This window comes from Alnus glutinosa, chromosome 9, assembly GCF_958979055.1.
Source record: "Alnus glutinosa chromosome 9, dhAlnGlut1.1, whole genome shotgun sequence".
Classification (NCBI taxonomy): domain Eukaryota; kingdom Viridiplantae; phylum Streptophyta; class Magnoliopsida; order Fagales; family Betulaceae; genus Alnus; species Alnus glutinosa.
In genome coordinates this window covers 3,985,400-4,000,092 of record NC_084894.1, presented here as the reverse complement: position 1 = coordinate 4,000,092, position 14,693 = coordinate 3,985,400, and the positions used below count along the sequence as shown (strand labels likewise).

The 14,693-nt window shown below is 38.2% G+C and overlaps 3 protein-coding genes across 8 annotated transcripts; 1 reads left to right on the top strand and 2 right to left on the bottom strand.

Moving 5' to 3' along the window:
* The first annotated feature begins 289 nt into the window (after nucleotides 1-289).
* Nucleotides 290-3,650, top strand: LOC133877583 (large ribosomal subunit protein mL102 (rPPR5)). 4 transcript variants are annotated; one of them, XM_062315948.1, is made up of 2 exons: nucleotides 290-2,797; nucleotides 3,152-3,650. In XM_062315948.1, exon 1 carries the CDS (start codon nucleotides 462-464, stop codon nucleotides 2,760-2,762), a length of 2,301 nt encoding a protein of 766 aa, XP_062171932.1. In that variant the 5' UTR covers nucleotides 290-461; the 3' UTR covers nucleotides 2,763-2,797; nucleotides 3,152-3,650. The 4 variants fall into 4 exon arrangements, with proteins under 4 accessions (XP_062171932.1, XP_062171933.1, XP_062171935.1 ...); XM_062315949.1 differs by having other exon boundaries at nucleotides 3,135-3,650; XM_062315951.1 differs by having other exon boundaries at nucleotides 3,098-3,650.
* Nucleotides 3,651-5,075: 1,425 nt separating this feature from the next.
* On the bottom strand, nucleotides 5,076-7,156 carry LOC133877952 (ubiquitin-conjugating enzyme E2 20-like). The gene is made up of 6 exons (XM_062316414.1): nucleotides 6,721-7,156; nucleotides 6,161-6,188; nucleotides 5,729-5,956; nucleotides 5,571-5,634; nucleotides 5,416-5,475; nucleotides 5,076-5,326 (listed from the first exon to the last, which is right to left on the bottom strand). Exons 1-6 carry the CDS (start codon nucleotides 7,071-7,073, stop codon nucleotides 5,280-5,282), a joined length of 780 nt encoding a protein of 259 aa, XP_062172398.1. The 5' UTR covers nucleotides 7,074-7,156; the 3' UTR covers nucleotides 5,076-5,279.
* Nucleotides 7,157-7,958: 802 nt separating this feature from the next.
* Nucleotides 7,959-14,199, bottom strand: LOC133878120 (uncharacterized). Of its 3 annotated transcripts, none has more exons than XM_062316623.1 (9): nucleotides 14,034-14,199; nucleotides 13,618-13,665; nucleotides 13,239-13,308; nucleotides 12,755-12,845; nucleotides 12,285-12,346; nucleotides 9,918-10,195; nucleotides 9,800-9,833; nucleotides 9,589-9,720; nucleotides 7,959-8,508 (listed from the first exon to the last, which is right to left on the bottom strand). In XM_062316623.1, exons 2-9 carry the CDS (start codon nucleotides 13,663-13,665, stop codon nucleotides 8,318-8,320), a joined length of 906 nt encoding a protein of 301 aa, XP_062172607.1. In that variant the 5' UTR covers nucleotides 14,034-14,199; the 3' UTR covers nucleotides 7,959-8,317. The 3 variants fall into 3 exon arrangements, with proteins under 3 accessions (XP_062172607.1, XP_062172606.1, XP_062172608.1); XM_062316622.1 differs by having other exon boundaries at nucleotides 14,045-14,198; XM_062316624.1 differs by lacking the exon at nucleotides 14,034-14,199 and adding an exon at nucleotides 13,778-13,837.
* Between the last annotated feature and the right edge of the window lie 494 nt (nucleotides 14,200-14,693).

The window sequence follows — 14,693 nt, the reverse complement described above, 5'->3', positions numbered from 1 at the left end:
TGACATGTGTCCTTTAAACATCACATGTTATTTTATTAATGCTATTGAAAAAGTATGTGAGAAACATATGCTATTAAAATATATGTTTCTTACATGTGAATGGATACATGTTAATTTTATATGTGGGTTATATGAAATATCCTACAAACCAATTTAATGAAATTTTTATCCTAAAAAAAAATATAAATAAAACTTTTTTTTTTTTTTAAAAAAAAAATTGTCTATTGTGGACTAACCGTCTGACGGGACAAAAAAAAAAAAAACAAAAAACAAAACAAAAGAACACATATTAACCTAAACGTGTTGTGTAGCCGTCTCCTTTTTGCCCCCGACCTCGGCACATCGCCCAGATATCTCCCTGCTCCGGAGTCTGAAGTCTGAACTGTCCACTTTTTCTTTGCCATTGTAGAGCCTCACTCTATTGTTTGCTGCGAGTAATCAACGGACCATTTCTGCATCTAATGGCTTACATTTCTGCATCTAAACCCTATCAATGGACCTCTAGGGTTTTACCCCACATTCCCAGAACCTCAGACCCTTCCACCCTCAATCTCATCCGCTTCTTCACCTCCACCGACGACTCAATCTCCGCCGTCGATCAGAACCCAAACCCAGTTCCCGATCCGGTCACATCTTTCGACGCGCAACCCAAACCCCAGAACCCAAATCCGGAAAATGGGGAGCCGAAGGTCTACCAGAGAACCCCACGAGGTAAGCGCCCGAACCCAGAAAAGATTGAGGATGTAATATGTAGAATGATGGCGAGCCGGGCTTGGACGACCCGGTTACAGAACTCAATCCGTGCTTTGGTGCCCGAATTTGATAACTCACTTGTTTGGAATGTGTTGCACAGTGCCAAGAACCTGGAGCACGCGCTCCAGTTCTTCCGGTGGGTCGAGCGGGCCGGGCTGGTCCAGCACGACCGTGCCACCCATTTGAAAATGATTGAGATTTTGGGCCGAGCTTCGAAGCTCAACCACGCTAGGTGCATACTTTTGGATATGCCGACGAAGGGTGTGGAGTGGGACGAGGACTTGTTTGTTGTGCTGATTGAGAGCTATGGTAAAGCTGGGATTGTTCAGGAGGCTGTTAAGATTTTTCAGAAAATGAAGGAGTTGGGTGTAGAGAGGAGTATAAAGTCGTATGATGCTTTGTTTAAGGTGATTTTGAGGCGGGGGCGGTATATGATGGCGAAGAGGTATTTTAATGCGATGTTGAATGAAGGGATTGAGCCTACTCGTCATACCTTCAATATTATGATTTGGGGATTCTTTTTGTCGTTAAGGCTGGAGACGGCAAAAAGGTTTTATGAGGATATGAACAGTAGAGGGATTTTTCCGGATGTGGTCACGTATAATACTATGATTAATGGCTATTATCGGTTTAAGATGATGGATGAGGCAGAGAAGTTGTTTACGGAGCTGAAGGGGGGGAACATTGCTCCGTCAGTTATAAGTTATACTACCATGATAAAAGGGTATGTTTCGGTTGGGCGAGTCGATGATGGGTTGAGATTGTTGGATGAGATGAAGTCTTTTGGTATTAAGCCTAATGCCGTCACGTACTCAACCTTGTTGCCTGGGCTTTGTGATGGGGAGAAGATGCCTGAAGCTCAAATGATGTTGAAGGAGATGGTTGAGAGGCATTTAGCTCCAAAGGATAATTCCATCTTTATGAGACTGTTAACATGTCAGTGCAAGTCTGGTGACTTGGATGCTGCAGCAGACGTGCTTAAGGCGATGATTCGGTTGAGCATACCCACTGAGGCGGGTCATTATGGTATCTTAATTGAGAACTTTTGCAAGTCTGGGGTGTATGATCGGGCAGTTAAGTTGTTGGATAAGCTTATTGAGAAGGAAATCATCTCTAGGCCACAGGGTTCTTTGGAGATGGAGCCTAGTGCTTATAACCCAATGATTCAGTATCTGTGCAACCACGGGCAGACGGGTAAAGCGGAAACCTTTTTCCGGCAGTTGATGAAAAAGGGTGTTCTGGATTCAGTTGCCTTTAATAATTTGATCTGTGGGCATTCCAGAGAAGGGAATCCTGATTCTGCTTTTGAAATTCTAAAAATCATGGGTAGGAGAGGGGTCTCCAGAGATGCTGATTCGTTCAAATTGCTTATTAAGGGCTACTTGAACAAAGGTGAACCAGCTGATGCTAAAACAGCTTTGGATAGTATGATTGAAGCTGAGCATCTTCCGGATTCATCCCTATTCAGGTTAGTGATTGAGAGCTTATTTGAAGATGGGAGGGTTCAAACAGCAAGCCGGGTGATGAAGAGTATGGTGGAGAAGGGGGTGAAAGAGAATATGGACTTGGTTGCCAAGATCTTGGAAGCCCTACTCATGAGAGGTCATGTTGAGGAAGCCCTGGGACGCATTGATCTACTTATGCATAGTGGGTGCTCACCTGATTTTGACAGTCTGTTATCTGTTCTTTGTGAGAAGGGGAAGACAATTGCTGCTCTTAAGCTGTTAGATTTTGCATTGGAGAGAGACTTTACCGTAGACTTTTCAAGCTATGATAAGGTGTTGGATGCTCTCTTGGTAGCAGGGAAGACACTCAATGCATATTCAATATTGTGTAAAGTAATGGAGAAAGGAGGGGTTAACAATTGGAGTAGTTGTGAGGACCTCATTAGGAGTCTTAATCAGGAGGGCAACACAAAGCAAGCAGATATCCTCACTAGAATGATGAAAGGTGGGGAGAAATCCCACTTGGGCAATAAAGGGAAAAAACATGCTACTGTTGCTGCCTGATTTGTTGTCCTCCATTTTCCTTGTGCCGTTTTGAGGTGAGAATTCAGGCTTCAACTTTACTTTCAGAATGGCAGGAAATGTTTCATCCTGATTGGAATAATTTGTTGAAATTGAAATTAATCTCTTTGTTTCGAATTCCAGGAATGTAATTCCTCCTGAAAAATTTCATGTTTTTTTCATCAAATTACTTTTGAGGTGTTGTTATTAGAATAGAATAACTGACCCTTTTGGCGAAAGTTTGGGTATTAGTTACATCAAACTTCTTAAGATCTACTTTATATTGCTCTAATTGGTTGGGTCTAATGCCTACATAGAGGACCCCTTGGTCTTTGCAGTCATAATTTCGGTCAAGATGACTTGCTACTTACACAGGCTGCTAGAGTTTGCAGAACATCAGCGGAAAGACTTGAAGCTTCCAATTTGAGCTTGTGCGCGTTGCTGTGATGCTCTTAGGAAATCAACTGGGAAGAAAACACAGCAGAGCAGATGGCCATTGCTTGAGCTGTAACAACGCGGAATGTAGGATGACAATACTAATGTAATTTAAAATTGAGAGAAAAAATTTTGTTTTTTGTTGCTATTCAAGTGTTGGCAATGGATACTCTCGTTCAGTTCAATGAAGCCTTGTATCCCAGCTGCTTCTGCTCGTGAACATGGATCCGATTACTGCCCCCCATGTTATCATTCGTTTATATTACTAGGACTTACCTGCCTGCTGAGGCGAGGCCCAAAGCTGTGGCTCCTTTGGCGGTTGTACTTTTTTCTGTTGAGAGTGAATTAAATTACGACCCTATTGTTAAAAATAGCAAGGGTTTTTGCTTTGTTTCAGCAACAAATTAGAGAGAAAGGAAGCATTGTTTTATTTATGTTTTCTTTGGGTTGTTTTTCTTCTTCACTTTGACTAATTACATCTTCAAAGTGTGTTGATTAGGGTTGAGCATGGGCGGGGGGCGGGGATGGGGATTTTTTGACCCTGCACCCTACGAAAAACCTCATGCACCCGCACGGGGCGGGTGGGGATGGGCGGGGATCCCCGCTGGTTATGCTTGTTTTTGGGGGAATTCCTATCAGCTTTCTTGAGGTAGCAGATACATTTGGAAGACCAAAACCCCAAATCCAACCACCAACACAGATAGACCAGAACCCCATTCCAACATCCAAACACAGATAAACAAGCTTCTCTTTTACTAAATAGTAAATATGGAGTTTCATCAAAACAAAAAATAACCTTAAAGTATATATATACAGGCATCATCGAACATGGGAAAAAAAGAGAGGAAAAAAACTAAAATTTGAAACGGAAGATCACTGGAGATGTACCTATTAGGCGATTAAGTGATGACTGCCGACTGCAGGGGCCTTTCGCTTCCTCTGTTGCGGCTTGCGGGTGTGTCCGTGTGTGTGGGGAGGTGAGGGCGTGAGGGCCGATGCCTAGTGAGGCGAGTGGCGGAGTGATGCGGGTTGCGGCGCTTAGGGAGTTAGAGAAGTTAAAGTTAGGGTTAGGTTAGAAGTTAAAAGTTAGTAGGAAAGTAAGAAAAGTTGAAACTTGAAAGGGCTACAGGCTGCTTGCTTCACCTTTTTCTGCCTTTTTTTTTTTTCAAAATCTCCCCGGGGGGGGGGGCGCACCATGGGTGCGGGTTTTAGGCTTTGCGAGGCGGTGTGGGTTTTGCGAGGATTTGCTCAGCCCTAATTGATGCACATAGTCCAGTGTAGAGGCCATTTGTTACCCCTTTCTGCACCTTCTATGGCTGATGGGGTTGTGTCGATGTGATTATTAGGGTCTTATGCATCCCTTCTAGTTCCCACGTGATTTCCAAAACTTTATCAGGTTTCCATTTCTCATCCGGATGAAAATTGCTCGAACCCCCCCTTCCTCCTCCTAACCTACGGACCATAAACAAATCTTCCATTCTACTAGATTAACTTGACAGGTTTAGTTAATCTTCCATTCTCTTTTGTTCTTATCCCTTGGGAATCCCGTATAAATTCTGTTATCTGTCAGAGAGAAATTATGGTAGAGAAAGAAGATAAATTCCTTTCTTCCATACTGGATGGTAATTAACAACCAAGATCAAGTCTACAGGTTTATGGTAGGTACATCTAGATCGATTCAAAGATGTTGGGCAATCCATGCGCTGTATTTCTTTTAAGATGAACATTTCCTTGGAAGAATAATACACAAGACTTTTTTAGATGGAATACAGATTGGTCAGAGTCTGTCAAAAATTTCCAAATAGTTGCAATGGAGAGACAACATAACTACACAAGGGACATGGCGTGTGTGTGTGTGAGAGAGAGAGAGAGAGAGGGGACTGTAAACAACAATTGTAGCATTCATTCATCATCAAGGACCATGAGTTTCCAACAAGATTAAAGAATGTAAACCCACAGTAAATAAAAAAAAGAAAGAAAAAAAAAACTCAATTCAGTCTCTCTTCTCCAAAAAGAAAGACCAAAGGAGAAAGAAAGAGAGAGGCTTCTATAAACTTCAACTGAGAAACTCCTAAACACATGAAACTAAACAGTTGGAGGCTTGTACAACTTCACCACCATCTTCCTATATTCTGCGAGAGACAGAGGAAGCAATTTTCAGACACTCGTCCATGAACAAGTAAAAAGAAAGAAGACAAAAGGAAAATATATATATAATCACCTTCTTGATTGGTCCAGAGCTGTGCTGCTTGGGAGTTTAGAGGTGAGCTAACGTTTGGTTCTGAATTTCACAAAGGAAAAAAATTGTCAGATTAGTCGAAAAATAAAAACTGGTTTTTTACTTAAAAACACATTAAAAGAAGAAGAAAGAATTACCTCCAAGCAGACTTTGGATTGATAACAAGATGGTTCTCACATCATAAGCTGATGACCATTTATCCTACAGATATAGATCTCTCATATATTCAGATTATATAGACTTCTCATATATTCAGATTATATTCAGCGAAAAAGCATGGAAAAAAGAGCAGTACCTGAAGAATGTCCAAGCAAATATTTCCATAGTTGTCCACGTTGGGATGGAAGCAGACCGTCTCGAACTTGACCTTTGGGGGCTTAAATGGGTAGTCATTTGGAAACGAGAAGGATAGTTTGTATTCTGTTCCTTCAAACACTGTATCTTTGCTTCCATTAATAGTCCCTTTCCAGCAGAATATATTGTCTTCCTCAGGGAAGGCAGATATGCCAGATTCCCCACTCATCTATAATTCAAAACAAAGAAAATTTAACAAAAAAACCCTAGATCACCAGAATAATTAGTGGTTTGGCTGCTTAGAAAAGAGGGAAATCAAAGACTTCTAAAGTTTTTAAAATCTTTATTTTCTTGTTCCCACTAAATTTTATCAGCATCCAAACAGAAAATTCCAGGACTGGAAGAAAAAATGTGAGCATCGCATGGTTCTTACCATTAAGGCCATCAACTCAGACTGCAACCTGTTTCAAAAAAGCAATAATACAGGAAATAGGATTAGAACCCGACAAAATCCTAAAAGAACCAATTCAAATAGTGAACAGCAATATTCACAGAGAGACAATAAAAAGAAACAAAAACCCAATATTTAAGTAAACCCATCTAGCTTTCTAGGACACCTTTTTACAAACAGATTGTGTGGATGAACTCAGTTATTGGTATACACAAAGAAACAATACCCCAATTCAAGAAGAACTTGAAGATCCATGACAAAAAGATAAAAATAATAAAACCCAAACCCTAAAAAACCCATCTAACTTTCTAAGGCACCTTCAATAAAATAGATTGTGCAGTTCACTTCACATCCATCCAAACACAGAAACAAAAACCCAATTCAAGAACTCAAAGACCCATAAGAAAAACAGAAAAACAATAAAAACGCATCTACCTTATCATAGCAATCTTCAACCATCATAGAAACAGTAGCAAATAAAAAACACACAAAAAATAAAAAAAAAATAAAAAAAATCCAAATCTTGAAGAACCCACATCAACCTTTTAAGAACAGACTGAGAATCAACGTTCTTTGCCGGAGGGTGAGGCTGTTTCGGCGGTGACGCCGCAGCATTCACCCGAGTATTATTGCCATTGGCTTGGTAGCCTTGAGCAGTCTCAGTGTACCCATTAATGGTTGCCATAGATCGTTTTCTGGGTCCCAACACACAAACAGATTCAAGAAACCCAACAAAAGAAAACAAAGCAGAGGCAGACTGCAAGATTGGAAACGAAAGAAATATGAGAAGGGTTTTCTTCTTCTCTTCTTCTTTAATCCAATAAATGTGATTAGAGAGAGAGAGAGAGAGAGAGAGATCAGGAAAAGTTGTATTGGAGTATGGGTGCTTGAACATTTCAAGGCTTAAAAAGGTGTGGGAGAGTCGAGACGACGTGATTTGGGGATTTGGTGGGGGTTCAAAAAAATTTTCCGAACGTTGCGAGACGGGGGTAGATTCGGCATTGCGTTTATTCCGTCCACAACGGCTAGTTTGAACTCTGTACTTTGCTAACATGCGCACAATGCGTGACACATACCAGCTCCTGTTTTGCAAGTATGGCTTTTATTTCCCTTTTTCAAATTTAATTTGTTAAAAGGTACTACAGTTTTTATTTTAATTCCTTATAAATTGAAATGATAATCTATGTGATGATTACCACGATAATCATTAAATAATTAAATTTATCTGTCAAAATTTTTTCACCCAAGTAGAATTCACGTGGATTGCCGAATGAGTTTGTAAATGAATTATTATAATAAAAATTGTAGTAGTCTAAACATTTTCCTAACAAAAATCTATATTATATTTTTGCTTGCTCTATTTGAGCCGAAATTTAATGGTATATTATTATGTTATATGCAAATTAGATAAGTGACTTAAAGAACTCTGTTTATTTATACGAGTCATATAATATTATGTTAGCTTATTACTGTGAATTTCACGATTATTTTCAGCTGAATTTTATAATTAATATATCCTGATATATCTTTCTTTCTTTTTTAAAGATCTTTTTTAGTTTTTTGAACGGTCCAAATTTCATTCAGTTCTCTCTCTTTCTTGTGAAAAACTTGAAATTAAATATTAACAGTTAAAAAAATTATAGGTTAATTAGCATTCTGTTATTCTCATTATTTTTGAATTTACTGCAGAGGTGTACAACTGAACCCACCTGCCCCAATATAATGAGCAACTGTTATCTTATGATGGTTCCCAACCAACGAAGAAAAGGACTTGCACCAATTCACCAAACCATAATATTTCAACTTCAATACAAATTCTCATTCGCACATCATTCACCACCTTTAAGTTACAAAGAAAAACCAATCCTTGTGTGAGCAAGTTGTACATTGAATACATTCTCAGATTTATTTATTTTGTTTTTGAGAAAATCATACCGCTAATTGATAATATCCATGAATCATAGGATTTACATATAAGATCTTTCAGTTTATACCAAAGTGCTTACTTCCCTGGTCTAATGCAGAAAGATGGTTAGATTAGTCTATCAAGTCCATTGCCACAGCCGCTGATTTACAAGGACTTGCAGAATTTCAGATTGTAAGAAACAGCAATCTAAACTGAGCTTGGGAAGAGGGCCACTAGTGGTGCAGCTTGATAACACGGGATACCCTTTCAAAGAAGACTGGACACATGCTTGTGCTGAAAATAATGACTTCCCTCATCCATTCTGGTGCTACTCTCTCAAATGTCCCCAATGATAAGACACGGTACAGCAGTTCTGCTTCCTCTCCAGCTGCTTTATCTACCCATGTTAGACTGAATGAGTACCCTGATGTCACAATGATCAGAAAGTAGTGTTCAAAATGCAGTAACCAATCCATGAAATGCTTGAAGCCAAAACTTAGTTCTGCTAAGAATCCCAATTAAGCCAAAATTGCCTAAGAAACACAGACTGAAACACATGGCCCAGGAAGCGACGTGTGCAGAAAGTTAAATTGTGGGAGGTTTTCGAGGCTTGAGTAGACACAATTAAACAAGCTTTTTTGAGCTATATATTGGGTAGGTGTACGATACCGATGTGACAATTCTTATTTGAACCTTAGTTTTTTAGTTTTATTTTTATCATGCAGACATCCTTGATTTGAACATTAGTCAAAATTATGTCAGACACTTCCTTGATGTTTTCTAAAGATTATATATTTTTTTTCCATAAAGAAAACGGTTGCATCCTAATGTTTGAGAGGCATGGCTAATACGTGTCTAGGAGAGCCCAAGCAGTATTGGATATGTTCTTTTTTTTTTTTTTTTTTTTGGTCCTTTGGGATAACACGACTCGTGTACTTTATAGGGTCAAACCTGACATCTTCCTTCCCTTGAGTATGGGGAAGGAGATCCATTCAACCCAAAGATCAATAGCAAAAGAATATACTTTACAACATTTTTTCCATAATAATGATATGTTTATGACGTATCTGACAAGTTTCAAGGTATAAGTACATATACTTTTTTCCCCTTCTAAGAACTAGCCATGCTGCATAGGGTCTTAACCCCCAGAGATCCAGATAAGATTGGAAAGGGATTACCTTAGGCTGTAAGAAGCAACAATTTTTTTAACTGTGACAATTATGGTAAAAAATTAACTTATTATGCAAAGCTCATGGCAGGAGTATAGCAAACAAGCCTAAATCCTAGTTCAACGGTTTAAGTTTTCAAGCCTAAAAAGTTCGGACACCAGATTATGTCTTTAGAATGTGATCTAAAAGTATGAAGTAAATTGACCAAATCAGAACTTGAGAGACCAAATTGGCAACAAAACCAAACTTGCAGGACCAATTTGTAGTTTAGCCAAAGAAATATGGATACACCAAAGTCAAGGAATTAAAAGAATAATTCCAGATTGATGAATTACCACTTGATTGATGCAGGGCTGAGATGCACATTCCTTGAGTTTGATTAACAGCTGATAGTTTCATGCCCACCAAGTACTCAACAAAAGCTTGAAAGAAGCAGTTAGCAGAGCCACTTTCTTTCAGGGCACCGCCTAAAAAATACTATCATTCATGAGGTAAACCAAAAACATAATGCCATGTAAAATGTCAGAATTCATTTCCAACACCAACCTGATGCGTCAATAGTTCTTCTACAGCATTCCGGCTGGATGGTTACACAAAAGTGGTCAGAAAGAAAAAGGTAAAATCAATAATTTCTGCTCAAAGTATGCAGGATTAACTGATATACCTGCTGAACATTTACAGCAGCATTACTGTACCCAGTTTCCTTGGACAAGTTTTTTGCTGCTTCTCTTTGCATAGCATCATCTTGACTCACAGTGCCAGAAAGCCTGCTACGTTTTCTTGTCATTATTCTGGATGACCTATTGGACACTTCCGACATACCTTGTGCACCTCCAGGCATATTCAGTTGTGCATTAACATTTTCACCATCCTTTATACTACCCAAAATTCCCTCCTGTTGTTGCTTTCGGAGCTTTTCTAATTCTTCAGCAAGAGCTTTATCTGCCATAAATTTATCCTCTTAATGATGAAAGGGAATTGATTGACAGTCACAGAATAAAGATGAATTGATTAATCATATGACAGAGACATTACCATAATTACCAACAATTAAGGTTTTCAACAAAATTTCGTTTATTTACGAAAGTCAATTGAAGATTCATATGGGTTGAAATTTACTAGTTTCTTTTTTCCCGGTAAGCAAGAATTCATTGAACAAATAACAATACAGAAGCTCCAGGGCATATCTCTGAAAACAACCCCCTCCCACAGGAGGAGGGGGAAGCCCTACCGAGCTTAAGAGAGAAACAGAAGATAGAAGGGGTTCATCTAACTTTCAGTACATCCTTCAATATGCCCCAAGACCCTATCAACTATCTATTTTCTTATGAAGGATTAAAGCCAACCATGGGGCTACTGCCATTGTAATCCAGAATATAATATCAAAGAGGACACTAATAACACTTCTAGGCCTCCCATTGAACACCTTAGTGTTCCTTTCTTGCCAAATGGAATATACTGGAGCTGTAAACATCAGTTTGCGATCATACTTAACATGGACTTGTTACTGAAGCTAGTAACCATTCACTGCATCGTATCCCCCCACTTCATATGGTCTCATGGCAAGTTTCACTTATTACAAAGCAAATGCGAAATCCTATTGAGAAAGGGCAAGAGAAAAATAAATGATTGAGGTTTTCATCCTCTTGATTGCAAAGGGGACATCTAACATCCTAGATAGTATCCCGAGGAAGCAACTTATTTTGAGTTTTCAATCTCTCCCGTAGAGATAAGTAATGTATCATAGTATGGCATGCTATGATTAACTCCCGAGGAAGCAACTTATTCCACCCTCTTTACCCAATCTCAATTCACTCTATTGCACGAGGTCAGGCAATGTAGCTTTGATGAACTCCTGCCGTTCCTTCAAAAGAACTACTGGCCACTTCCAACCCATGCCATCAATAATGGCGCAAAGGGACGCAACCTAAGTACACGGGAGGTATGCAAGAGAAACACCAATCAAGAAGCAGGAAAAAAAAACATAAATAAAAAAATTCAAGAAATGAGAAAAATGAGAACAGTTATAGGCAGCCATCCAAACATAAAGAGTTTTGAACACAATGGCTTTTAACTCTATCTCCGTCCTCTCACAATCTTTGAAGTTTTAAAGTTGCGTTCTCTCCAAACTTCCACATGTAAAAACGACCTTCGCTTTCTTAAACAAAAATATATTCATCTTTTGACTCTTCAGTTGTTCCAATCAACAAGTTCATTGTTTTCTTCTTCTTACCAAAAGATGTTGATCATCTAGGCTGCCCTCGATATTATGTGTAGCAGACCGCATCATTATAATCATACCGATATTACAAATCCTCTCTGATCTATCATACTTAACCTGCTTTCTACTCACACACACACACACACACACACAACAGACCACATCATTATCATAATACCGATATTATTAATCCTCTATGATCTATCATACTTAACCTGCTTTCTAACACACACACACACACACACAGATCTATCATACTTAACCTGTTTTCTACTCACACACACACACACACACAACGGACTGCATCAATATCATAATACCGATATTACTAATCAATCCTCTATGATCTATTATACTTAACCCGCTTTCTAACGCGAACGCGCATGCACACGCACACACACCGATATTACTAATCCTCTCTGATCTATCATACTTAACCTGCTTTCTCACACACACACACACACACAAAAAAAAAACTTATTTCTATTGTACCAAACTTGGTACAGGTATCAGGTCCCCTTAAACCACTAGAAGAACCACTTTTACATCATGTTCCAGTCCTTCCAAGACAATTGGCTGATTATCACTGCAGGGATTATAATGCTCTCAAAACCAGGCAAATAATCTTAATGCATGAGTAACCAGTCATCACTGCACAGCACCCGTGCTGGTTTTCCACAGAAGCAAGGAAGAAATTCCTATTGTTCTCATCTAGGGTTGTCTAAGATGAAACAACATTATGCACACCAAACTAGTAAGCCAGTATAAGAGTTACAAGCAGCACCAATTGAACCAATTCATGTGTCTTACTCTTCTGGCTCTCTTCCATTAAATTTTTTTGATAGTCAGCAAATTGTTCATCATTGGTGGACCTGAAAATGAAAGTAAAATATATTTTAGATTCTGTAATCATTAGACATGCTAAACATACCTGAAATTGAACAAGGGAAAAATATAATTGACTCAATTGAGAATTTTTTTTTTTGTAGGAACTCAATTGAGAAATTAAGTTCAAATGTATGAATTATGTATTATTTAGATTCTGTTAATAATTTAGTTGCTGAAATATTTCTTCTGATAGCAGCCCAACAATCAAGGGGCTGGAACCATGTACAGCTTGTATATACATATTCACCACATGTCAATGAAAGAAATATCAAGGTTTCTTCAACTTTACACGATATTTAGACTCCGCCAAAAGTTCAATAAGTGGTACTTAAAGAGGGGGCAAAAAACTATACTAAGCAAAGCAAAAATTTAACATGAGTAGGAATGCATGCCTGGTTGAAGCCACTTCACTTCTCAAGTCATCAATCTGAGCACGCAATTGGTCATTTTCATTTTTTAAGTGTTGTATCAGCTCCTCTGCAGCTGCAACAAGTGAGGAAATTGTGATGAAACAGTTTACTTCATTAGAAGCTTAAAGCTTGAGCTTTAACTATTGTGACTGTAATAGTAGTTGAGTAGAGTCCAATTGATGACAAATGTTATTAGCTTCAATTAGCTTAACAGGATTCTCTAAGTTTAAGTGAAAAAGAAAAAACCATACTTTATAGGGTTCTTTATCCCCAAGCCAATAGAAAGGTACCCTGATGTTCAGTTGATATACAAAAAAAAAAAAAAAAAAGAAAGCAGGAAAACAGAAAATTTCTAAACACCCAGCTTTTAAATATTGCAGCAGAATCGTGACGGTAGACTTGAGGTGGCCACAAAAGAAACCATAAAAATAGGGACAATACACAGTATAAACCGGAAAATACATACCATTCATATAATTCACAAATTTTTCTTCTTGATCTTTACTTAGCTTATCCAATTCAGACCATTTCTTTGTCTGCACAAAAAGGAAAAAGGGAAAAAGCATGTGTAAGAAAAAAAGAAGAAGAAAAAAGAACTATATATTTTACACTGTCTAGTTCATAAATATGGTAAAGAATCAATAGCCAACTAAATTGGTTTCCCATATTCTTAAGAACCAAAAATAAAGAATATTAAAAGACTCCAAACAATCTAACCTCACAAAATTCTCAGTGACCAAACATAGCATTATAACATATATGGATACTAAGCAAATAAACAGTGTCACGTTAGTTAATTTTCACAGTACCAAAGGAATAGAAAGAAAAGTGAAGAGCTGAGACACCTTGAGTTTAGTGTACTTATCGTAGAGCTTCGAATAGAGAGCTTCCATCTGCCAAGAAAACAAAAAAGCATACATTAATTTATAAAGCAAGATAAAAATTACTGGATTTCGTGTAAAATAATTATAGAGCAAAAACAGGAATTTCAGAATTTGTAGCAACCAACAAATTCTCTGGGCCCCAGAGCTCACATACATCAGGAACCGTACAGCCCTGTTTGGCTGCCGAGAAAACTGGAGTAAAAGGGGAAACAAAAAAGAAAGAAGAAAAATTTTCATTTTTTTTTTCGGTTACTTCCTCGGGAAAGCAAACGACGGAAAATGGGAATATTTCTCGGCAGCCAAACGGAAGGTTATGGGAAGAGAGAAATGGTAAAGAAACCCTAGAAGTGTTGAACATTGAACCCAAGCCGAATTACCGCCTCGGTACCTCTGGGTGTGACCGTGAGGCGAAAAAGCGCGTGACAAAGGAATTTCAAAAACAGAGAGATTTTGGGAGTGTGTGAGCTCCAAAGCGAGTGGCAGCGGGAGAGAGCGCTTGGGTTTCAAAATTCGAATTCGGCTGGTCAATCACCCAAACAAGACTGATCTTTTTCTTTTTCTTTTTCTTTTTATTTTTATTTTTATTTTATGGAAAATTATATTTTTCTTTCATAAACTATCAAACTTTAATTCGCTATATCTGATATCCTATTTAAATTCCTATGTGAAATGACTAAATTACTTTTCTTGTGAAAAAAGTCTCAAATATTTTTATTTAAAAAGAAACGCATAAAAAAAAAAAAAAAAAAAAAACTCAAGAAAAAGACTCCTACTATAGAATAAAAATCCACCGCAATTAGGTGCGGGCAACTAATGTAAGAGGTTCCATGCATAACCTATCTATCCGACTAGATGGCCGAACAGGTGGGTCTAGATCTCTCACGTTAGTTATCCTTAGTATCTCAATAATCTCTACAAAAAAGTTGCTTACCCTTTTATATTGTGAAAGATAAAAAGAAAATTATTTTACGAGTAGTGATTGGGGGGATCATTGACCAGCTCCCTCTCCCCTTTATATTAAAGGGAGCCGGTCGATG

Excerpts from the sequence above, each read along its gene's own strand:
- LOC133877583 (XM_062315948.1), top strand. The coding sequence starts at position 462 with ATGGCTTACATTTCTGCATCTAAACCCTATCAATGGACCTCTAGGGTT.
- LOC133877952 (XM_062316414.1), bottom strand. The coding sequence starts at position 7,073 with ATGTTCAAGCACCCATACTCCAATACAACTTTTCCTGATCTCTCTCTC. Across the intron at positions 6,189-6,720 it reads TCTCAGTCTGTTCTTAAAAG|GTTGCAGTCTGAGTTGATGG; the intron begins GTTGATGTGGGT and ends TTTTTGAAACAG. Across the intron at positions 5,957-6,160 it reads CTGAGTTGATGGCCTTAATG|ATGAGTGGGGAATCTGGCAT; the intron begins GTAAGAACCATG and ends TTTGAATTATAG.
- LOC133878120 (XM_062316623.1), bottom strand. The coding sequence starts at position 13,665 with ATGGAAGCTCTCTATTCGAAGCTCTACGATAAGTACACTAAACTCAAG. Across the intron at positions 13,309-13,617 it reads ATAAGTACACTAAACTCAAG|ACAAAGAAATGGTCTGAATT; the intron begins GTGTCTCAGCTC and ends CTTTTTGTGCAG. Across the intron at positions 12,846-13,238 it reads ATTTGTGAATTATATGAATG|CTGCAGAGGAGCTGATACAA; the intron begins GTATGTATTTTC and ends CACTTGTTGCAG.